Raw genomic sequence first — 25,839 nt, 5'->3', positions numbered from 1 at the left:
ATAGCACTATTTTAATACTATTTATTAATAGTACTTTCTTTATCTTCACTCTTTCTAATTTCCTAAGTTTTACCAAAATAAGGCATATCAAGGTGTGAAATCCCTTTTTTTTTTTTTTTTTTTTTTTTCTTCTCTTTTCTTTTTGACCCTTTTCTTCAACTTTCTGTAGATGTTTGCCTTTTTCTTTGTGGAGGTAGAACTTGACAGAGAAAGAGAAAGAGAAAGAGGAAGAGAATAAGAGAATTTTATGAGCAGGAAATGTTGAGTTTTGCGGTGTGGAAATAAAGAGATTGAAACATCAAAAGTCTTATCTTGTATCTTTGTTCCTTATTCAATTCTGGGTATTGGGTTGTCATTATACTCATGCTTTTGTGAAAATATTACTGTTCTCTGCCCTAGATCTTTATGGCTTTTGTTGCTATTTTGATACCATCCTGCAGTGTTTTTGGTTTATAAATTTTCTTGGGTTTTATTCCAAATCTTCAATCCCTTTCTTTGCTAAGCTCACTTTCAACTTTTCCTGATTTTCTTACTATTTTTGGTGAGTTTTAATTTTAATTATGTTCTTCATATTTTTGGTGGTATTTGTTTAGGGTTATACATTGAACTGATACAACATTGCTAAGTTAAATTTCAAAAAAAAGATATAACATTGCCAAGTTTTGAACACTTACACACACATGTAGGAGATGGTGAGAGGTAAAGTTCAGCTGAAGCGAATTGAGAATGCAAGCAGCAGGCAAGTGACGTTCTCGAAGCGTCGAAATGGGCTGCTGAAGAAGGCCTATGAGCTATCTGTGCTTTGTGATGCTGAAATTGGTTTGATCATCTTCTCCCAGAAAGGAAAGCTCTACGAGTATTGCAGCTCCAAGTATGTTTATCATATTTTTATTACCCAATTAATTTCTGAAATATACCCCTCCTGTACATGTTCCATTCAGTTTCCAATGTGTGCATTGATTTTTCTGTGCTTTCTCCGTACTCTAATTTTATTTAATTAGTCATTAAGCAACAAGGTATGGTTTAGTGGACTTCCAAAGACCTCAAGTACCATGATCACGTACTGTGTGTTAATTAAATTAATTAGTTCTCAGAAGTACTTCTATCTCTCTCTAGATCTCTCTCTAGCTCTCTCCACTTCCTGGGCGGAATAAAATCCCACCAAATTATTTGATGTACAAATCTTTATGCTATTCATTGATTCTACGGACAAGTAAATACTTTGCTTCTCTAGAGTCTTTGTTTTATAATGATTTCAAATGTACTTGTTTATGTTTATCCTTTTATTGTATGGTATTCCCTTGGCTCTTTTGGCTTGTGGTTTGGAATTTTGACCATCTGGAAGTGGAGTTATTCCATACACTTTGTATTGGAAGGGTATGCCCTTCCTTATTTAATTAGGGGAAAAAAAAAAAAAAAAAAGAAGAAAAGAAAAGAAAAGAAAGAAACTCTTATCAAACCCTAGTCCTCAGCCTTTTTAGGTTTTGTTTCCCTTCTTTTTTTTTCTTTTTTTTTTTATGAAAACTTGATGCAATTTATGAATATATATATGTATATATATGTATATATATATATTTTTTTTCCCCTATGAGTCATGTTTGTTTTAATTTCCATTGACACCTTAGCTCCTGGAGCAACTTCAATTCATTCGAGCTAATTACTTCTCTCCAATTAAGCTCTTTCATTTCTGATCAACATGCATTAATGTTTTTAGGGTTTCATGAAACCTAGGCTAGCCATTGGTCCATCCATTTAATATTCAAAATGAGAGTTTTTCCTTGTTTCTTTGTTATACCATAATCTCTTTTCATAAAATATGCAACTTCAAATTATCCAAATCATGATCCAATCCTTGCATTTAGGCTAACGATGAACTTTATATTTCTTATTATACAAAAGGAAGACAGATATGGCCATAGAATAGAGTTGAATGACAAAGAGAGATTCATGTAAATGACCCAATGGTATATGTTTTTGAAAATTTATTATTAAGGATTGAAATTCTTGAATCAAAATGATGTATTCAAAACTTTCCGGCAAAAAAAAAAAAAAACGATGTATTCAAAGCAGCCAGTGCATACCACCTTAGCACCATAGCAGCCATGGTCATAGAATAGAGTTAAATGACAGAAAGATTCATGTAAATGACCAAATGGTATATGTTTCTGCAAATGTTTAATTAAGGGTTGAAATTCTCGGATCAAAATGATTTATTCAAAGCAGCCAGTGCATATATTACAGTTTAATCACTAACACAGATTCATAAACACCACCTTAGCACCATCATCATCTTCTTCTTCTTTGCCTTTTTCTTGTATGAATAGGGTCGGACACATGATCAATTCTCTTATTCCATTCTTTCTTATTATAAGCCATGTCTCTTACAATATTTAATTTTTTACAATCATTTTAATTACTTCATTTCATGTAAGTTTTGGCTGCCCTTTTTATCATTTACCTTCTAGGCAAACAATCCTTCCTCTCCTAAATGGTGGATCTTCCGCTCTACCCTTCCATCACTCGTTATCCTATCTTTTTTAATTACTTCCTAGCATTTTCATTTCTGTTACATGAATGTCCCCACCCTCCAAAAACTTCTATCATCCATGGTAACATTTTCTTTTTTGTTACAATAATTACATAAATGTCCCTACCCTCCTCTCTTCTCCCTCCAACTTCTCTTTTTGTGATTGATGGGCTTAATCACCTAATAGACATCATTTTTATGGCCTTATTTTCGTCTATGATGATCACATTTAAATATTCTATGCTGAGTACTGATTAACCATAGCAAAATACATGCCCGGTCATTAACCATTCCGAATGCAATTACTGGGCAAGCTCCAGTCGTCAACCAATCTTCTACTGTCAGAAGAGTGGACACTAATCTATAATTCTAATCCAAAAACTTAAAATGTTGGGTAGTGTTTTATAACTCAAAAACAGGCAGTGTTTTATAACTCGCAATATTGATATAACCTAACCCCCAAAATAACTTGTTGGGGTCGAACCACCATGCCTGTCTTAGCACCTCTGTGGGTTCATCTAGGTGGACATTTGCATGATACCAGATTAAGGACTGAGTCTACTTTTGATACCAACTGTAAGCGGTCAAGTGTTGTTTACCTCTAACCCAAAAATGCATACCCCCAAAGTATACCCAATCCCTTTCCCATTTGAATCAGATGTGGAACAAGACTCCTCTAACACTAAGGAGATAAATAAATCTTAGGTTCAATTTTAACTAACAATAACTAGATTTTAAACTCCAATAATTATACTTCAAAAGTTTGCTATATGAATAAATTAAATATAGAGAGCAAAAAAAATAAACAAGCCGTGCAACCACGCAAAAGTTTGTTAGAGTCAGACCACCCTGCCTATCTTAGCACCTCTCCTGTAGGAGTGAAAAACAAGATTTCGGGGACCTGAATTTGGCCGAAAACCAGTTTTAGCCAGTAGTTAAGCTAGTGAGTTTTGTTTATTAGATCGTTTCTAATAAAAAATGGGTCTCCTCAAGTCAAAACAGTCTGGTCGAAAATTATGTCTTACATCAATCTCACCTGCATGAAAAAAAAACTCGTCAGTGAGTTTGGCTACGGATAAATTGACCTATCATATATGAATATGAACAAAATTTTATACCATTAATGACTTGATGTTGATTTTTCATAAGCTTGCTTCAATTTTTTCGGAGATGTATCTTTCCTTGCCATCTAATCAATCTGTAATGCTTTGAACTTTGAATTATCCACATCACCAGATTCCTTGATAGGTGCTTTATTAATATATAGGAACTAAGGTTAGGCTTGTAATCAAACTCAATTGGAACAGTATTAATAACGTTGTAAAATACCAACTTTGTTTCACCATGCGCCAATTTGAGAATGCTTTTCCTCCCTGTTAGCTGGGTGACGCCACTTGAATCCTTGATTTCTAGGACTTCATGTTTCATATCCAATGTTTTCGGAAATTTCTAACCTGAAAGAATTCTAATTCACATAAATTATCACATATCTTTGAACCGGGCGCAAATCCTCTGCTGTACAATTTCCATGCTGTCTCTTGTCATGAACGTTAAGTGGTCTTGGTTTGGCCACGTTTTACTCCATTTAATATACACTAAGACTGTGTTTGACAATTATATAACCATTTATTAATAACATTTCACCATCATTTATAAGTATCTTCACCTTCAAAATAAGGTATGCACATAATGCAGACTAAGTAATGTCACATACAAATGTAACTCAATTCACCGTTATTTATAAGTAACATTTTCCCACCATTTATAAGTATCTTCACCTTCAAAATAAGGTATGCACATAATGTAGACTAAGTAATGTCACATACGAACGTAACTCAATTTAACATATCATTTATGTTATAATTTGAAATTAAAGTATTTTAAAAACAGTTTAAATGTAAATTTAAAGAATTTAAATCAAAATTAAAATCCCTTAGATTAACTTTAGACAACAAACAAAGCACTCGTTGTTTCCAAAAATAACGAAAAGAGCCACATCTTTTTTTTTTTTCAAAATATTAAAAAAACATGCACTTAGTTTTAAATTATTTAACATATCTTTGAAATTTTTTTGGCAAAGTTTAATATTAATTGTCACACTCACCACCTTCACCATCAAAAGAAAAATTTGGCAAAGTTTAATATTAATTGTTACACTCACCACCTTCACCATAAAAAAAAAGTATTCACATAGTGCTGAAAAATTAATAGTCACACATAAATCTAACTCAATTCAACATATTATTTATATATTTTTTAAGTTAAATTTTATCATAAAAATAGAATATCCAAAAAAATAGTCACATGTTAATTTAAAGAGGATTTTGAAGGGGATCATGAGGTATTTGACTGTCAATAATCTTTATTTTTTAAGTGGTGATGTTACCCTCTTAAAAATGGTGATGTTACTTTTTAGACTCATGTGATATTACGTTTTAGACTTCTGTGATGTTACTTATAAATGGTGGTGAAATGTTACTTATAAATAGTGGTGTAATTGCCAAACACAGTTTTAGTGTCTATTAAGTGGAGTAAAACGTAGCCAAACCAAGATCACTTAACGCTCACAGCAGGAGACAGCATAGAAATCGCACAGCAGAGGATTTGCGCCCCTCTTTGAACCCATTTTAGATTTTGACTCCAAGTTATTATTCTTGTTTTAATCATGAACTCCTTCAGCATCTCTTTTGTTCTTTGACAATGTATCCAATTTTTGATTTGATAGATTTTTAGATTTGTTTGTTTCCTTAAAAGCCTCTTTAAATACCTTTTGCACTTCCTTCTTGTCACCATCATCTTCTTTTGTTGTATTAAAAGTCTTACCACTATCCATTGCAACAATTGAAGGAGTCATTTTCTATCTTTATTCTTTTTATCTCTTCTGTCTTGGGGTTCTAGTTCTTGGACACATTCTAATTTTTGGACACATATAACTTTTTCTATACTTTCTTCTTCTTGTTTAAATTTGCCCATTTTAAGATGAAACTGAGTTTTTAAAGATAATGATAACTCAATATAATTGCAATCCCGGTACTCTTGAAACTAGATTTCCTCATGGTGTAGTGGAAGAAATATAGTATAGTTGAAGAAATATGGCATTTAAAAGACGTTTGATCTTCAACAAAGATTGTATCGATGTCTTTTAAATAGTGCACAAGAAACTCATATCTATTCCCGCTATGCAGAAGTTACTCATTTTAGTTTATATGCAACTAGTTTTACTGTAAAAACTCATTCCACCACATGGTATGATATTTGTCCGCTTTGGGCCCAAACTCGCATGGTTTTGCTATTGGGTTTTACCTCAAAAGATCTTGTACCAATTGGAGTGACACATCTACATATATAGCAATTTCCTTTTCCACACCCAGGTGATATGGGTGATGTGTGATTGTGCACCTGTAACTCGCCTAGTGTGGTAGTCTGCCATCGCCTCTGGTGTTGGGCACGTGGTGTTGACACCTTTTTTGGCAAATCACATGGCGACTATTTTGGTGATGATGTGGCAGCCACTATATGGTAAAGATGAAATCTATAATAGTGTTTTGGTTTAGAGGGATGCATCTACTGGATAATATTGGTAGAAGATATTGTTGAAGAGATAAAAGATTTATCTATATGATAAGAATTCTTAGTTAGTAAGGATTTATATATAGTTATTCTTAATATTTATCCTTACTTTGGAGGTTAATGTGGGAATATATTTATCAGATTCTTCAACAAAGGGAGCATAGAATATACGTGATTTGGCTCATTACTTGGAATAGTTTTGAGAATTTAATTGTCCGTAATTCAATAGCTTAGGAAGTAATTTATTTCATTTTAGGACTCTATAATTTTTTATAAATAATGGCACCTCACAAATCAATCGTATCAATACAATTCTTTTCAATTATGCTTTCCTTGTTTAATTCAACTTTCCTTAGTTAATTAAATTCTAGTTTATTTTCCTTGGTCAATTATATTCTTTCTTTCAATTAAATTCTTATTCACTTACGCTCGTTCAATTCCAGTAGCTACCGTGCTTTCAATTCCAGTTTAATTCCATTTCAATTTAATTTACTTTATTTTATTTGCAATTCGTTTCCCTTTTAAAGTCCTTTTTACTTGAGGCAATTGAACCTATTAAAGAAAGTTCAATGTTTTCTCTTTCTACAATCGTCTGCTCTCCAAGAGAGACTAAGTTAACTTGGTTCACACAATTCGAACCAAGCCCATTGGTTTTGACACGCCCGCATTAAGCCAATTTCTAAATCGGCAGGCTTTGTCGATTTAAGGGGTCAACATTTTGGCACGCCCGGTGAGACCCATAGGGTGATAGAGCGAATTGCAAACATGCCTTTAAGGCCAAAAAATTCTGAAGCCGTAACCACGGTAGATGATGATAATGCAGAAGAAAGTCAATTGATTCCTTTTGCTGAAGGTGAATCGGCTATGCAATCTGACATCTTATCGGCACAAATCATGGAGATAATGACGCGAATGGACCATAAGATGGATATTCGGGCTTCCATGTTCAATGACTATAACGTTGAACTGGAATCACATATCAACGAATATTTCCATAAAATAAATGACATGATGGCTCTAATTCCGGCTGCTCAGAATCGGCAGACGCTTCTGAAAATTTCACTATATATGAATCGGTTTCTTATCCGATTTCATTACCTTTGGCGATCGTTTCTCCATCCCAGCCGGTGTTGGTGATTTCAACTCAGCCAGATCAGCAAACAAGCTTACCAGTAATTTTGTAGCCGATCTGGGTCGAGAAGCACCAGTCTGTGATAGCCGCATATCAGCCACCAGCAACTGATTATCGGCAAGTAGTAAATCAACCCGTTGCTCCCGTATATCAACCACTCGTACTCGGGGGGGGGGGGGGGGGGGGGGGGGGCAGTCGATGGTCGATCAACAACAAGGTTGGCCTGATTGTAATAAAAAATTCAACAGATCAGCTGAGAAAACTCCTCATTGCCGCGATATCATTTTTATGGGAGAGATAATGGTCAGATTGACTAATATGACACTTCACAATAATTTAATTCTAGCCAATTTTGATTATGTTTTATCAGCAGAGTTGGAAAACACTGGGGGCAAGTCTATTATGGGTCTTTATGGGCAGCCGATATCAACCAACTTTTTGAGAAGTCAGGAAGAAGTCAAAATCGGCAGATATGGCTGATTTGAAATAAGATCATCCTATGAGTGATTCTGAATAAATAAAACTTTGGAGCTCATTAATTTTTCATCTTATTTTAAGTGGTTAGCTCAGCCATGGTTTAAAGAATTCTTTCCAATATACTTTAAATATCTTATCGGCTTGCCAATAAGATATTTAAAATTAGGGGGTATTGTTGACACCCTTTTTGGCAAATCACGTGGAAACTATTTTGGTGATGATGTGGCAACCACCATGCACCATGTGGGTAAAGTAGTGTATTGGTTTGGAGGGATTCATCCACATGATAATCTTGGTAGAAGATATTGTTGAAGAGATAAAAGTTTTATCCATGTGATAAGAATTATTAGTTAGTAAGGATTTGTATATAGTTATTTTTTAATATTTATCCTTACTTTGGAGATTAATGTGGGAATATATTTATCAGACTCTTCAACAAAGGGAGCAGAGGTAGAATATACGTGATTTGGCTTATTACTTGGAATAGTTTTGAGAATTTAATTGTAATTTAATAGCTTAGATTTAGGGAGTAATTTGTTTCATTTTAGGACTCTTTAGTTTTCTATAAATAATGGTAAAAGTTGCATTTGTATGGGGTCCAACACCTCACAAATCAATCGTATCAATATAGCCCATTGGTTCTGGCACGCCCGCATCAAGACAATTTCTTAATCAGCAGGCTCTGCCGATTTAAGAGGTCAACACATGGAAACAATACAAAGAAAAAGGAATTCCAAATCATTACACAAGATTTACATGGTTTACCCAAACTCAGTGCTACGTCCACGGATAAGGAGATTCATTATAATCATGTAGAGATATTATAAACTCGTAAACCTTCTCCACCCATTGTACTCACACCCTCGCGAAATTGTCCTTATGGGCTACACGTCTCTCCATTCATACCTCTCAACAATACCCTAGGTGTCTATTTATAGACTTTATACCTAATTCCTTGGTGGACAAGGATTACAATTTTTTAGAACCTAGGACATGTCTCTACAAGAAATTAACATAATAAAATAACTTTAAAATAGAAACCAATTTTAGTAGGAATTATGAGCCACAATTCCTAACAATCTCCATATTGGCTCTCAAATTCTTTCACGTCAATCAACGCTTTCCACGGCAACTAAATCTGACAACTCACCCGTATTGTCCTTTAAGGCTCCACATTGACTCGAACTTCTTGCCATGTAACTCAACACAATTCTGTCTTGCTCTTTTCTGGGCTGAGAGCGCGAATTGATTCTTCTTTTAGGTTGGGAGCGAACCTTGGCTGAGAGCAAAACCACCATCATCTTTTCCGAGTTGAGAGAACGGACCCACTCTTTTTAGGTTGGGAACAAACCTTGGCTAAAAGCAAAACCACCGTTTCTTTTTTAGGCTGAGAGAACAATCCCTGACGAACCATTGTGACTGAGCAAGCCGACTGATTAACTCCTCCTGCAACTGAACCCATTGCAACAGTTGTTAAGACTTCTTGTGTTTCTTTAATCTTTTGAAACATCAATCCTAGCTAAACTGTTGGCTCTGATACCATTTGTTGGGCATAGAGGAAGCAATACAAAGAAAAGTGAATTCCAAATCACAACACAAAATTTACACAGTTCATCCAAACTCAAGGATACTTCAATGGATGAGGAGATTCATTATAATCATGTAGAGATATTATAAACTCGTAAACCCTCTCTACCCATTATACTTACACCCTCACGAGATTGCCCTTATGGGCTACACATCTCTCCACTCATACCTCTCAACAATACCCTATGTGTCTATTTATAGAGTCTTATACCCAATTCCTTAGTGGACAAGGATTATAATTTCTTAGAGTCCAAGACATGTCTCTACAAGAAATTAACATAATAAAATAACTCTAAAATAAAAACCAATATTAGTGGGAATTATGAGCCACAATTCCTAACATCTTGCACCCACCCACAACATACCTGCCTATAAGGTCGCCACAACCTATGTTGCATGGACTCGGGTATGGGTGTCGGACGCGGGTGTGTATCCATGAGTCAGACGTGTCAAATTTCCAAACAGAAGGATATACGGACACGGCTAACTATTCATTTTATTAATTATTTTATTTTTTAGAGTAAAGAAATGTTTTTATCTAATATAATATTCAATATAGGCATTCAACTCATTTTAAAGTAATAATATAATGTAATTGAATGACTGACTATGCCTTTTTAAGTACATGTCCAAACAAAAATGTCGGACACATTTCCCATACCCATGTCCGAGAGAGATGTGTCTGACACAGATACTTCACTACTTTTGAAAAGTCCATGTAACAGAGGCCACAACCACCCCCTTTGGGCCCAACGTTTCCATTGGCCACACTTCTTGCTGGGTCATGATCTGATATCATTTGTAACGACTTACTCCATCACATGGTATGATATTGTCCACTTTGGGCCCGAACCCGCACGGTTTTGCTCTTAGGTTTTACCTTAAAATGCCTCATACCAATTGGAGTGACACCTATATAGCACTTCCCCTTTCTACCTAGGCGATATGAGATTGTGCAGCTGTAGCCCGCCTTGTGTGGTAGTGTGATACCCCTCGGATCCGAGACACAGATTGATCAGGCCCAAGCCCAAACCCGAGGGAAATATCAAACAATTAATACTTTAACGAATACAGAATACAAGATGAAATAAGAAATAAAATAATAAACTGAATGAATGCTAATTGAAAATCCTTAAAATAAAATTATTCAAATCTGATAATCCAAAACTCCATAAGTTTAACAACTCGGAATTCCATCTAGTGGACCCCTAATAAAAATCCCAACTGTAAATGAAAATACTAAAATAAGATCCAAAGCTAAAAAAGTAAGCAGTCCTACGTAGTCGATGGAATAGAAGTCTGTATCTGCTCTGCACAACCAAGCTCTAACCCTGGAATTGACGAGCACCTGTAAAATAAAAGAGTGGGTCAGACCCACATGCAAGTCCTGATCTGCTACGATCCAAACAGAAATCCGATACGCAAATACATCCTAGTTAGACTTAACAATATCTAGAGTAGTCCATATATGTATATATTACACACTATAGGACGCTCACTAGTCCAATAACTCTGTCACAGCCTGAGTAGAGATATCATGCAAATCGCACATTACGTGGTCATGTATACCTAGACCTACCAGGAAACAGCAACTGCTATCCAGCTATCCATCCTAGACGATATACGCGCCCTAACCACGGTCCTGAGACTCAAACTCATACCATGACACCATATAATAAATATATATAAAGTCCGTACTCTTAATACAAAATATCATCCATCTGTATAGGGGTCTGATACATGTATCACAACTCCATCATGAAACCACAGTAGGTCATTCAATTATTTGATTGACATGACATAAATAGGTGATGGACATAACCTATATGATTAATCTATACCTTAATCCAAGTTAGGTAGAACTTAGTGTTTGAACTAATTCATACCTAATATGTCACCGTCCAATACCGGTACATACAATCCTCCGGTTAACATAGTTGACAATACAGTATTAAATAGTCATCAACCATAATATGCACAAGATAAATTAATCCATATACATAAATATTAGGCATTCAATATAGGACCTAAAATCACATCCAATGTTGTAAACTGCTATCGCATACACAACCATTTACATCCTCTAACAAGATCCATGACTTGATACAATTTAGTACAATTGAAGTACCAATTAAATCCAGACTAAGTATAGTTGATTTCAATTAATTCACCATACCTATAGCACTGAAAAAATATATGATTATGTGCAATTAGATTATATATAAAACCTTACACAGTTCTAGTATATAAAACTAGTAAACAGTGAGCAAACTACCCATCTTCTCTTAGGTTTATCTTGCTCAAATCTCTAATCCAGTTATGATTTTATATTTTTCCACCATAAAACTAGCCTTATACAATCCCACACATCATTTAAAACCATTTAGATTAATTGCAGAAACCCTGAAGACCCAAACAGTTTTTTTAAAAAAAAAAAAAAAAAAAAAACAACTACATTACAGTGCCTTTCAAGAAGAGCAGGCTCTAGAAAAATGAGAGCCTGCTCTATGTTTTCACCTAGAGCCGGCTCTAGGATCTTAGAGCCGGCTCCAAGACACTTAGAGCTGGCTCTCCCTTTTGGGAGTCGGCTCTAAGAAGGTTGGGAGCCTTCTCTCCCTCCTCTTAGCAGCCTCGTCCATTCTAGCTTCGTTTTCTTCAACTCTAGTGACTTACATAACCCCTGTAATGTGTTCTAAATTTTATTCTAGGTTCAATCTAAGTCCTACCTAAATTTTAGACCACTGATATCCAATTAAAACATGTATGGAACACAAGTTTTAAAGCAACGATTATAAAATCCACGTTAGCAAATTTTAAGCAAGTCACAACAGATTCTTTCAGATTAATGTAGTGCAGTTAGATATTGTTCGAAGAACTTGTTCTAGGGTTCAAACTCAGTCCCAGATTAGTTACAAGGCATCTAATCATATTACCAATCTCAACTAAAACAAGCTTAATCGTAAACCACAGAAGAAACAAATAGCAAAACATCAAAGTTTATTCAAAGCAGTTAATTAACGAGATTTAAACAAAATTCATGTATGCATAAAAGACATGGTATTATGTTGGTTTAAATCCATTTTAGCCTTAATTAAATCCCTGGAGTCTAACTAGGCATGCACAGAACATGAATTAAAGGGAAGGAGAAGAACAGAGACTTGCTTTTGAGTCTCAAACTTGAAAACTAATTCCACGTCTTTGAGTGTTAAACCAACCTTGCTGCTCCTACTGCAGTCCAGTAACACACAACAGACTTCCCTCCTTGATTCTGTTTTGTGAACCACCCAAATTCCCACTCCGGTTCTCTCTGTACCTCTCTGGTTTTTACTACCAAACTAGAGGCTCTGTTTGTGGTTTACAGAACGCACGTTTATTTTCTCTAAACCCTAAACCACCGTATTATATATATTTATAGGTGTAAATTAACACTAACCATAATCCATGTACAATTAGAGGCTAAGCCCTAATTCCAATCCTAACCGGCTCATGAAACTATCAAGTTGTATCATATGGCGGCTACCTTTGCGTGAACTTTAATCCAAGTTATCACTGTAACCCTAAGTTACCATAAAAGAAAAAAAAAACAGTACATTAACTAAATAAAACAATTAAATCAGTTTAATAATTAAACAGGTAATTACTCCCCATTACATAAATTCAGCACTTAATTTAATTTAAATAATTAACTAAAACCAATTAAACAAATAATATTTAATCAACACAATAAAATAATTAAACAAGTAATCAAATAAGAAAAAACAATTAAATCAAAAATTAAATACTAGAAATATCCTTTTAAAATTAGGGGTATTACAGGTAGCCTGTCAGTGCCTCTTGCACCCGCCAACAGCTGAGACATTTTTCTAAACGCATCGCTCTTCCTCATCAATGGAGGCCACTTCAGGATCTGAATATGGAAATACGGATCCTCCGTTTGTTGAGCAACAGGGGTGAAGAGGGAGCTCCAACCGACACACCCACGCACAAAGTCGCCACAATCACCCCCCTTTGGGCCCAATGCCTCCGTTGGCTACACTTCCGGGTGGGTTAGGCTCTGATACGATTTGTAACGACCCACTTCACTACATGGTTTGATATTATCCGCTTTGAGTCCGAGCCCGCACGGTTTTGCTATTGGATTTTATTCCAAAAAGCTTCGTACCAATTGGAGCGACACACTTACGTATATAACACTTCCCCTTTCCAGACCCAGGCGATATAGGATTCTACACCTGTGGCTCGCCTAGTGTAGTAGCCTGCCAGTGCCTCTTACACCCACTTACGGCACACCGGCCCATAAGGTCGCCATATTTACCTTCTTTTCCTCTTCAATCCCCGTGTAATCAACGAACCTCTCAACATCTTCCAATAAGAAATCTTTAATACAAAGGAAACTAGTAAAAGTGGGAAGGTCAATCTTCATATATAAGAAAAATTTTAGAATCATAATCCATATGATCATGATGACTTCCTACGCCTCTATGCCCCCAAACACCTTTTCCTCACAGGCTGATTGACTATTAGAAGGGAAGGGGTTACGATTATGAACAAAGTGAGTGTCATCTTCGTCAGTGTTACGTAACCTGTTGTTATCGCGATTTTGCTCTAGACCTAACACGAGCCTAACTAGCAAGGGTTGCTTGCATATCTTGCAGCACTACTAGTTTTTCACGTTGAAAGTCCTGAAATTCAGCCCCTTAGAAATATCGCTTCCTATCAATCTTCATCGCCAGCGAGGTAGCCACCACCATGATTCTCAACCATCAGTTCAGGATAGGGGTAGCAATTTACGACACGATACGCTAATACGACTCGAATATGACACGAAATAAGTGGGCTTGGGTTTGGCTTAATCGTGTTCGTGTCATAATCATGTTGACCCGAATTGACATGGTAATTAAACGTGTCGTATTCCTGTTTGACACACTAACACGTTTATAACCCGACTAACCTGTTTAACTAAACGTGTTGTGTTCGTGTTAAAAATGACCCATTTAGCTAAACGTGTCGAATAAATGTGTCGTATACGTGTAAAAAATGACTTAAATGTGTTTTGTCGTATCATTTCGTGTCGTATATAGTCTTAACCTATTTATTAAACGAGTTACGCGTGTCATGTTACTCATTTAATAATTATGTTGTGTTCAAGTCAATGTTTATTGACACGATAGTAATCATGTCGTGTTCGTGTCGACCCATTTAACAAGACACATATGTCTTGACAAGACATGAACATGACCCACCAACACGAATTGCCACCTAGTTCTGGAGAAGACAAGTCTCTCATACCAACTCACCGAGTGGATGTTAGTTCACGAAGAACAAACAACTTTGAATCTACAAAGTTAAGTAAAAATTGCAGAGTAATGTGATATATAATTAATAAATGAATTGAATTCTTAATTTACTCTTACAATACATGCATATTTATAATAGAGAACATAATACCATAAGGAAAATAGTATGAGAAAATCTATCAGCATAACGAAATTAAAAATATAAGGAAAGCTTAAAAATAAGCCCCGAAATACATTCTCTCTAAAAATTGTGAAAAAAATAAAATAAGAAACCTAATCAGTAAATATTACTAAGTACCAAAATTCAGAATAATTCGACTTCATTTAGGTCATGAACAAATATTTTTGAAATATTTCAGTCTTTTTATAGGAGTGAAAAACACGATTTGGGGACCCTAAACTATTGAATTTGGCCTAAAACTAGCATGAGCCACTAGCTAAAGCTTGTTGGTTTTCTTTATTGGGTTATTTCCAATAAAAAAAAATGAGTCTGCTTTAGTAAAATCAGATTCGTCGAAAATTATGTCATACATCACATTACAAAGCTTGCGTTTATGAATCCAAGCATATCTTGTGATTCAATAAGTCCCATTATTTAGGTCTTCTACAACAGAAAATTTGATTGTGTCAGCTTGATGAACATAAAATTTCCAACATTAAGAGATGTCGGGTATTGGTATCTTGAAATTGTGTTGGTTCTAACTTCTAACTCATCTTGCCATTACAATTTGAAAGCGACAGAGAATCTTATGAAAAAAGGGAACAAAGAATAATGAAGGAAACAAATATTAACAGGCCTTGATCGTTTGCTCAAAATACCCCAAGGAAATCTATTTTAACACAAGAAATCAACGAGTGTAATGAAAGACTAGACTTTAGCTTAGTTTGGTTAGACATAAATAGCAAGGAAAAGAAGTGTCCTTTTTTTTTTTTTTTTTTTTTTTTTTTTTTTTTTTTTTTTTTTTAAGAGTTCAAATAGTAGGAGAAGAAAATTTTTGTAGGAAAGTAACTTTTGATCACCTAATTTTTCTTACTAAAAACACAAGAAAATTTTGTTTTCGAGAGAAAGTTATGTGAACTTATAATTATGCCCCCTTTTAGATATCTCTAAAGTAAAATGTGTTGCAGAGTTTTTTTTTTATGAATTGTTTATGGATAATTTTTTTTTTATATTAGTAGTATAATAATCTATATATCTCTTAATGTCCTACAATTTTATTTATTTACGTTCTTATATATATATATATATATATATATATATATATATTAAAATACAAAATATTTATTCAATACTAATTTATTTAGACTTTTTATCGTATTCAATGAAAGTAAGGACAATTTTGGTAAATCATTACATTTTATTGTAATCATATTATCCAAAGTATTTTTTCACAACTTTCTTGAAGAAAATTCATTATAACCAAATGCATGCTAAAAAAATAAAAAATTATGATGAGAAGTGAAAGTGAAAGCAAGTGAAGTAAAAGAAAGGAAAATTAAGTTTTCATCATATATTTGGTTAGCAAGAAATTTTTTGAAGAAAATTATTAGAAAATATTATTTTGTTAGTTTGGATAGTATGAAAAGAAAAAAGAAAAAAATGATTCTACTTATCAAAATATCCTTCTAATTTCAAATACTTTTAAAAAAACTAAATTTATGTTATATAAATACCCTTTATATTTAATGGTTTATTTTAGTAAATAAATAGTACAATATGGATTATTAATTATTTAATTAATTATTTTTAATAATTTTTATTTGTTCGTCCCGTGGTTTCAAGTTCAATGACACGAGGATTGTCGTATGTAGGTTATTGTCGTTGATCAATATTAATTTATAAATCGAGAAATAGTTAAGTGTTTGATTTTCAGTGGATGTCATTCATTGAAAATATAGTTTTGATCCGATAACAAAAATTTTACACATAAACAACAACGTACTCTAACAAAAACAGTTTTCGCGAGAAAGTAAAACTTTTCCAGTGTTTTATACACGAAACGTTTTGAGAAAAATTCATGAGATGCAGGAATTCTATTTTCTTCAAAATTTTCACTTTCTGTCTAACCAAACTTTCAAAAGAATTTAAAAATTTTCTTTTTCCTTTCCTTTCCTTTTCTTTCCTTTCTCGTTATTTCACGCTAATTCCAAGTTAAATTTTATTTTAGTCTTTCTCATCCTTTATGCATAATTCCATTCGGATACAATCTCTTCGATAATCAAGGATAAGCTCCTACACTGAAAGGAGCTTGAATCTAATAAAACACACCTTCATGAAATTGATTTTACAACAAATATTCAAAACTTCAAAACTAATTCACATTTAATTATCTCTTTCTGATAAGGTATGAGAATCATTCAAATTCAAATTCAAAATTCAAAATTCAAAATTCAAAATCTCTTACAAGCTGGTATATAGTACTAGCAGGATCCACACTTTTTATCAGTGATTAAAAATAAACACACACACACACATAATAGTTTTTGTATGTGTGCCCGACTTAGTTATATGAATGTATATATATATATAGACACAAACACACATAATAGTTTTTGTATGTGTGCCCGACTTAGTTATATGAATGCATGACATTGTTTATCATTGCTTCACTCTCTTTGGTTAGAGTGGCCCAGGCATTTTTGAAGCTTCTGCTTTTCTAGGAGCAACAAACGTGTTCCAAGTTCCTCATAATAATGTATAATGGAATTCAGAAATTTCAATGATGTATATATATGTTCTGATAGAAGCTCTCTCACTTTCAACTTTATGTAAACACTGCTAAACCATAGTAACAGAAGCTTTCGGGATTCAAAATAGGATTAAAGAGCCTCTGAAATTAAAAAGTCTATTAAGCAATAGGAGTCAAAGACATCTGTGACAAATTCTAAAGTACAAGGGTTTATTTGATTGTGGAACCTAAAATTAGTTTCCTCAAAGCATATATATGATTGGTCTCGCTCAAATTCACTTGAAAGCTTTTGAAGGCATTTGTCTAATATTGTCATTAGAATGAGTTCCTAAGGCCACATTATATATTAAATGATGGAGAAAGATAAATTCTCTCTCATTTATTGATGTAAAGGATGGTATGTTTCACAAGAAGTACTCTTTCTTCCAATTAGAATAATACGTGTATGTATATATTTATATATGACATCTTCTTCCTTGAATGCTTCAGCATGCAAAATTTGGTAGAGCGATTCCGTGAATATGCGAAAAAGGAGCAAATCATCAGTGCCGAAATTCAACAATACATGCAGGTAGATGATAAGTTGAGTCTTTACTTGATACAATGTTTCCTCCATTTAAATTTGCTCAAAAAGTAAACAATGTGATAGATAGGCATGTAACATAACTTATATTGGATGAAAAATGTTCTACTAATCTGTTTTCTGAAGACATGGAAGGTGTAGCTGTTTTTAGGGTTGGTTCTTTGTAGGATCAGGATCAGGATCATACATACCACATTCCATATCAGTATTTGAGTGATGGGCACCAGAGGCCTATTTTTATTTCCTACTACAGTATTTGCTGGAAATTCAACATGATTTTTGGAAATTAGTTCCTGAGTATCCAGAATCTGTGCCATTGGATAATTTAAAAGACATATTATTTTGGCATGTATGGAGGTGCAGAGTTGCTATAGAGTAGAGGAAAGTAGTAGATTAGGTGTCTTGAAGGAGTAGTTATATTAAATGTACTAGATAACTAGTGTCTATAGAAGTTCATAAGTGCCCCCATGAATTATAGTTAGCTGAAGTTTAACTGGAGTATTTACTCCACTCTTCGAGGTGTAAACTTCTTGCTCACAGAATTAAAGACTCTCCTCTTTCTAGGAGTATAGTTGTTGCATGGACACTTCCCAGCAGCTGTTTCATTCTCTATTCCAGGTGAAGGCTAATCATTTTGGGCAGAGGACTCTTTATCAGTTCTTTTAAAGCTTTATATATATAGTGTTGTTGGGGAACTTGTATATAAATTATAACACACAAAAAAAAAACATATCAGTTTTATTGGAATAAGAATTCATTCAATGAGACAAATATAAATAAAATATTTAGAATATAACACAATTACAACAAATTTAAATTTATAATGGAATAGAATACAAGAATGACCTTCTCAACATTTATAATTTAAACAACATAAATTTTGTGGAAGAGAACAAGACATGATACAACAAAGAGTCATAGAAATTGAACAATACAAATTAACTCAATAATAGAAACAATGAAAAAAAATAATAATAAACTAAAAGGAAACAATTGGCCTAAATAATGAAGCAGACTCTGGGTGTTGCTTATGGCTGGTTGAAGGTGTGTATTGGCCGTTCATAGAAGTACCTGGTAGTTTGTTGTATTGGTGTGGCTTAAATGGTGTCTAGTACTGTGTTTGTATTGGCTGTGGTTGTTTTTTTTTCTGTTGATCACTTAGGTGATCTCGTGACAACTCTTGTTGTCTTTGGCCTGGACTTGTACTGTCCTTATTTGGACCTCTTTTACATTCTTCTTCTTTATATTTCAAAGTTTACCCATTTACCTAAAAAAAAAAATGAAGAGTCATGCAAGCATTGTCCTAAAGTCATATGCTCTCTCTACGGGCAAGTGCTAGCTGACCATCATGACTCCAAGATACAACCCCTATCTAGTGATCTCCTCTGAACACGTCCAAAAAAATACAAAGTTGTACCAATATAGTGTCAAAGTTGCCCCAAACTCAAACATAAAATAGTATGTAATAATATTTCATAGAAGAAAAGATATTCTTCCAAGTATAGGTTCTCAGCCTCACACCCATCTATATACTCAAGAATATCCCCAAAGTGTGGGAGATAGTCTTTATTTATAAGAATTAAATGTTTGCAACTGTTTTCATATATAAATATAGAATTAAAATAAAATAAAATAATGATGGTAATTAATAATAGTATTTATTCATATTTATTAATTTTTATTAAATATTCCCAACAATTGTTGTAGCAGGTGTTCTCTTGTGGCTACTTGCCTTCTCTCAATTCTGGTTTATTTTTCTTGGGTAGTCTTGAGGCAGTTTAGCTCTCTTTTTTGTCGTTGAGGTCTTTGGGTTTGTCCCTCTTGTACATTCTATTTGATTTACTCAGAAAGAATTGTGTAATAAGAACAACCTAACAAAGTCTTATCAAAGCCATGATGATTCTGAAAGATTTGACATATAATAACCATATTTAACTTGAAATCTTAATAAATCAAAGCTATGATCCGAGATGATCATGTGTCATAGGTGAGGAATACTTTTTTCTTTTTAGATTAAATTGTATAGTGGGAGGATAAATCAAGCCTACAAAAGACAGCAAGCCACATGCAACAATCTCAAAGGCCCGAAAGAAAGAGAGGACTCTGGAGTCTGGAGCCAACAGAGTGTTCAAGAAGCCTATAAGGTAGCCAACATTTAACCCTCTGGCGGTCTGTCTGAAGAATTATGGAATACTCTATTGTTTCTCTCTCCAATGGAAATATTACACACATGCAGCTTGCAAAAGCTAGCTTGTGACAAGGAGGAAACCTCTTCAGAGATTGCCAATAAGCCACAGACCAGCCACAGAATCTTGCCAATCTGTTGGCCTGATGTGAAAACCCACATAATTCTTGAAAGAACTCCCCTATCACTGATGAGTAAGGACAGGTGAAGAAGAGGTGAGAATGGATTTTCGCAGCACCCATACACAAAAACATAAACATTTGGAATGTTGAGATAGGCCATGAAAGCTTTGTCCTTCACTGGGAGTCTACTGTGAATGTCAAACCAAAGCATGAGGTTATGTATAGCAATGTCTCGACCACACCAAATGATGCCAAGGAACCTGAGGAGCTGGTTATGCCAAAAATATAAGGGTATGTGGGATGGAGAATTTGTGGCTAGATTAAGGAGTCCATATAATGTTGTCCTCAATATCAATAGATGGGAGTGGAAGATTGAGTGGGTTCAAATATGAGGATTGAGTAACTATTGCAAGTTTACTTTACCCAAAAGAAAACAAATAATAATAAAAAAAAAAAAATAAAAAAAAAAAGAGAAAAGAAAAAACAAAACTGTTGCACGTTTAAAGTTACAACTGCTAAGAAGTATGGATACAGTCATGGAATGTGGACACGATACGAGTATGTTCGTCAAATTCTAAAAAAATAGGACACCGACACAACTATTATAAATATAAAATTTCATTTATATACCTATTGAATGAGACAATTATAAAATTTTAATTAATCTATAAATTATATACTAAAGTTAGATAAGTTAGAAGATGATTTTATTTGAATATAAAAAATGAAAATGTTATATTATATATGATATTACTATCATATCTTGCTATTGTAGCTATGTTTTTATTCCTTAGAGGTTGAATACTTTGATGCATGTTCATAATATTGTTTTGTATTTCTTTTATATAAGACGAAGAGTGTAGGATGTGTTGACCAAGTGTGTGAGACATGTTGGCCAAGTATCTAAAATAATAAAATTTATTTTTAAATAATGAAAACGGTCATGAAGCGTCGGACATGTTTAGGGCTGTCAGTGTCGGACACGACACCTCAAGAAAGTGTTTGTGCTTCTTAGGTTAGGAAGGCTTGACCTATAAGAATGAACTTATTCGGCTGCTGCACAGTGGACCTAATGAGATCCAATTGTATAACCACAACATGGTGTTCCTTCCATTACCAACCCTATGCTTCAATGGAGGCCTTACCATGACTCTAATGCTCCGTTCGTTAGGAAGGAAGTAAATTGACGGAAGGGAGAGAAGAAGGGAAGGATGAGACATCCCTAGGGAAGAGATTATGGATTTCCCTCATTTTATTCGGTTGGATGGAAGAGAAGAGAAGAACATACCAAATTCCTTTATTCGTTGCGAGAGAAGGAAGGGAGAATTTAAAATTATTTTTATCATTATACCTTCATTATTATTTTTTTTTTCCTGGTAAATAGCCATTATCTTTACTACTTATTTAAACAGTACCATTAATTTCACTCTAATTTATTGTTTGTTTTAATTATATATATATATATGTAGGCTGTGTATTTTTTCTTTATGTAGACTGTGTATTTTTTCTTCTGAATCCTCTTTTTTACTAATAAGGAAATTATATAACAAACAATCCATATATATATATAACACATGAATCATATCTTGATAGTTTTTTTTTTTTTTTTTTTTTTTTTTTTTTTTCTTTTCTGCTTGAGATGAGATGTGTAGGGTTTAATTTTTAATATTTGGAAAGGATAATATTGTAATAGCTCCACTTGTTTTTTCTCCCGTCTTCCGCCCAAATTTGGGCAAATGAAAATTTGTTAAGAGGGAGGGATAAGACATCCCTCCTATTATCCTTTCCCTCCATGTCTCCTTCCTACCGAACGAAGGAATTTTGTTCCTTCCCTCCTATTTTCTTTCCACCTCTCTTTCTTCCTTCCTACCGAATAGAGCATAAGGCTTAATAACTTCCTCTAGCTCCAAGAAACATTTTGAGGGATGTGTTGAAAACTAAACTTGATTTTAGTATTTAATTAATCATTTTAAGTATTTGTCTTACATAGTGTATGTGGGCATTTAGCATGTTAGTGGGTAGTAAATTATCTTAATAAGAATTAGTATATATATGAGAGTTAGTGTGATGATGAAAGTTATGTAAAACCAAGGGTCATGGGAGTTAAGTCTAAATGGTTATGTTAGTGGGAATTAAACCTCCTAAATACCATATTAGTGGGAGTAGTGGGAGTTAAGCCTAAAAGTTATGTTAGTGTGAGTAATTGGGCACTTAAATGTAGTTTTTTTTTTTTTTTTTTGAAAAATACTTAAATGTAGTTGTTACACCTATGTTCATGTGGCCTATATATTCATGTACTCTAGTCAAATAATAGTATAAGTGGAATAAAATAATTATTCAAGTATTCCTTCATATCATTCTTTTCCAAAATATTATTGAGTATTGTGTGTATCTAGGCCACTATTTCCAACAAAGTGGTATCAGAGCAAAGTTAGAAAGTGGTATAAGAGAAAAAGTCAACATGATGCTGAGTCCAAAAACTCCTTTGAGTGGGTAGGTCTTCAACCAAACAGGCCACAGGTTGTGATGAGATGGACATAGTAAGGATCAGATAAGGCTCAAGAAAGCAACTTAACTTTCAGTTTTGGAAGCCCTAAACCCTACTGCTCTTTGGGGAACAGATGACAAACCAAGGAATTGTAGCTCCTGACTTCCTGAGATCAGCTTCAGTCCAAAAGAATGACCTGAGTACCTGATTAACTTGCTGTAATGTCTTTTTTCAATAGTAATTAGCACTGATTTGAACAGTTGCAGCCTACTGGGACAGGAGAGATGCTTAAATGTCTAACTCTCGACTCTATTAACTATCTTCCCTAATCCCTGTTATGGATTCACACTCTTCAAACTTGAGCTTATTTGAAAGTGACTGTATCCATACTGGAATTCACACTATTCAAACTTGATTGGTAATTTCAAAGAAAAATACAACACTGTTAGCTAGATTAGGATTCAGCCCAAAAATTGTACAAAACATGTCAACAGCCTCTCCTTAAGATTTTTGACATAATTTACATCTCCATGCGAGAAAAAAGCAGTAAATCATCAGCAAAAATCAAGTGAGGGGGATATTAAGAGGTGAAAATGTATCCAGTTTGTGAAAAATTGATATATTCTAATTTAAGATATTAAGAGTTTTCACCAATTTCACCTTGAAGCATGATCTAAATGAAGTGCACGGATAGATTATCAAGATCCAAGCAGTGGTATGGTTAAAAGAGCCCAAGAAATAAAGTAGAAAAATGAAATTTTATAGAAAACAACAGATCCATTGATTCGGAAGCATATTGGAGGTTGAATCCAAGTCATGTTATGAAGGTGCTTGAGATTAATTGTTACCCTAATGGCGGAATGGAGTTCTTACTCACCTAGCTAGTACTAGGACAAAGCTCTTAGGGTGATTAATTTCAAACGAATAGTATTATGAAATGAAGCTATAAAGTTGAAGCAAAAACAGTAAAAAGATAAAGGAAAAAGAAATGGAGAAAGGAGTTGGATTTTTTTTTCTTTCTAAAATGGAGTAGGTAGAAGAAGAAAGTGTTGAAGCTGAGTCAAAAATCAACCTAAGTGAATACTTTAAATTTAAAGGCAATACTTTATAATCTCCCAATCTTTATATTACCATCCATCTCACCAACCACACGACATTTTTCTGCAGCAATGTTTTGCATTGGTTCTTTTCTAAATTTCTATCCATATATAATTGAATAATTGAATTCCATATGCAGCAATTGAAGGATGAAAGAACAAGCATGGAAAAGACGATAGAGCAACTTGAAGTTTCTCAATGGTTCATTCTTTTTTCCTTTTACTTGTCCAGTGTTTGTAGCAAACCAGTCTGATTGCACATGCAGTGTTCTTCCTATGTTTTGCTGAACTTCTGATTTTGGTATGTTCACAGGAGACTTTTGGGGCGAGGTTTGGATTCCTGTTCAGTTGAGGAGCTCCACGAAATCGAAAGCCATTTGCAACAAAGCTTAAGAAAGATCAGAGCAAGAAAGGTACATTGTTACAGAAAATGGAATTCATTCTAGCTGGCATGGAATAAAGAAAGTAAGACTAAAAATTGGTAGCTTATGAATATATATATTACAGATGGAAAGATAAAAGAAGGGGGAAAAATAACCTATGCTTTCTTTTTTCTTCTTGGTTTTTCCCATCTCTTCTCAGCAACACATGATCAAGACTGCATCTTTTTTCTTTAATAAGTTTTCAATTAATTATATTACAGGCTCAAGTTTTCAATGAGGAAATTGAACAACTAAAAGTGAAGGTATGCATTGTTGTTTAATTATGGAACTTTGATTCTATGCCCTTACCCAAAAAAAAAAAAAACTTCGATGATACCCACTAGTTTACTTTTGTAGTTCACTAATATGTAGCATATTGTTTTCTCATCTTTAGGAGAAATTCTTGTTGGAAGAAAATTCCAAGTTACGGGAAAAGGTGAAGTTTTTGATTGTTTATTTATTATTTATTTATTTTTCTGTATTTCCTTGCACACGGTTATAGTTATGAACTCGCAGTTCATTAAGAGGTTTTTTTCCCAGTAAAATAGTTCATTAAGTTACTAGGGCTAATTTACAAAAGAGTGATTGATTTACTTTTCAAATCCTAATCTTGTTCAGTTGTTCAAGTTAATTGCTGGGGAATTATAAATCTTGAGTCATCACAGAATGATCATTCTCTACCGTGAGGTCCATGAGTCCGCAGATAACCGGCTGACAAGTGGCAACTATAAAATAAATATATATAATGAATATGTGATATTTGATTTATGTGATGATCGATTTGGTGAGAAAGATTGCATTAATGTTCTCTCGATTTCTGCAATCTTACTTTATAAATAAGGATATGCCAATTTGAGCTCTTTATCAGTTCCATGTTGTGCATTTTAGTTTAGATACAATATGAATATTGCAACCGTAAGTTGCTACCAAGTTTAAATATTTACTATTCTATTGTCACGGGTTTAGAGTTTTCATTGATCAAGTCACACGTCACACCTATATATTGTAACACCAGTGACTCTATCTTTGACACCACACTCATAATGGATTGTAGAAACCCGAGTCTTGTTAGGTATTCATGAAATAAACCAATGCTGTTAAGAGTTACCTATGAAAATGACTTTAGTGCTTCTGAAAAATTATTGGTATCACTGAAATAAATGCATTTTTATTTATGTGACAAATTTTTTTTTTGATTACAACTATAGTCTTTCTCGTTACATATAAATATTCTCTCACCGGAAGCTTATTGAACAATGAGCGTTGATACAACTGTTCTTCCTCTGATGTTAGTGTGCATCGAAGCCACCAGCAAGACCGAAGGAAATGATGACAACACACAACCAGTGTAGTCAACGCGAGGTGGAGACAGGTTTATTCATTGGCCTACCTGAAATGCATTGTCCCTAGAAGATTGAGTTGTGAATGAGTTGGCATGAGCTGCATATTTCTCTCATCTGTAAGTCTTCTAATTTTCCACATGAAATAATGGCAGTTGTCAATTGTTTCATATATATGTTCATGTAATAAACCAATGCAACAATAAAAATCTAGAATGGACTTTGTGTTATTTCCATATGTGGTGGTATTTTTAAATTGTGTCCATCGGTTATAACTGTACATAAAGCGTATTGGAAATGTCATATTGTAGTAAGGAATTGT

General features: G+C 33.9%; 1 protein-coding gene across 5 annotated transcripts; it reads left to right on the top strand.

Moving 5' to 3' along the window:
* On the top strand, nt 1-25,747 carry LOC132312611 (MADS-box protein AGL42-like). Of its 5 annotated transcripts, XM_059811034.1 has the most exons (9): nt 1-92; nt 170-541; nt 687-871; nt 17,770-17,851; nt 23,896-23,957; nt 24,069-24,168; nt 24,399-24,440; nt 24,572-24,613; nt 25,471-25,747. In XM_059811034.1, the coding sequence occupies exons 3-9, from the start codon at nt 690-692 to the stop codon at nt 25,585-25,587; spliced, it is 627 nt and encodes a 208-aa protein (XP_059667017.1). In that variant the 5' UTR covers nt 1-92; nt 170-541; nt 687-689; the 3' UTR covers nt 25,588-25,747. The 5 variants fall into 5 exon arrangements, with proteins under 5 accessions (XP_059667017.1, XP_059667019.1, XP_059667016.1 ...); XM_059811033.1 differs by lacking the exon at nt 1-92 and having other exon boundaries at nt 140-541; XM_059811032.1 differs by lacking the exon at nt 1-92 and having other exon boundaries at nt 141-341.
* Nucleotides 25,748-25,839: the final 92 nt, after the last annotated feature.

The sequence above is a fragment of the Cornus florida genome, unplaced genomic scaffold (assembly GCF_030987335.1).
Source record: "Cornus florida cultivar Cherokee Brave unplaced genomic scaffold, ASM3098733v1 CherokeeBrave_3.0.0_Hap2_Chr06, whole genome shotgun sequence".
Taxonomy (NCBI): domain Eukaryota; kingdom Viridiplantae; phylum Streptophyta; class Magnoliopsida; order Cornales; family Cornaceae; genus Cornus; species Cornus florida.
The sequence above is the reverse complement of the archived record's forward strand: the minus strand, read 5'-3'. Positions and strand labels throughout refer to the sequence as shown.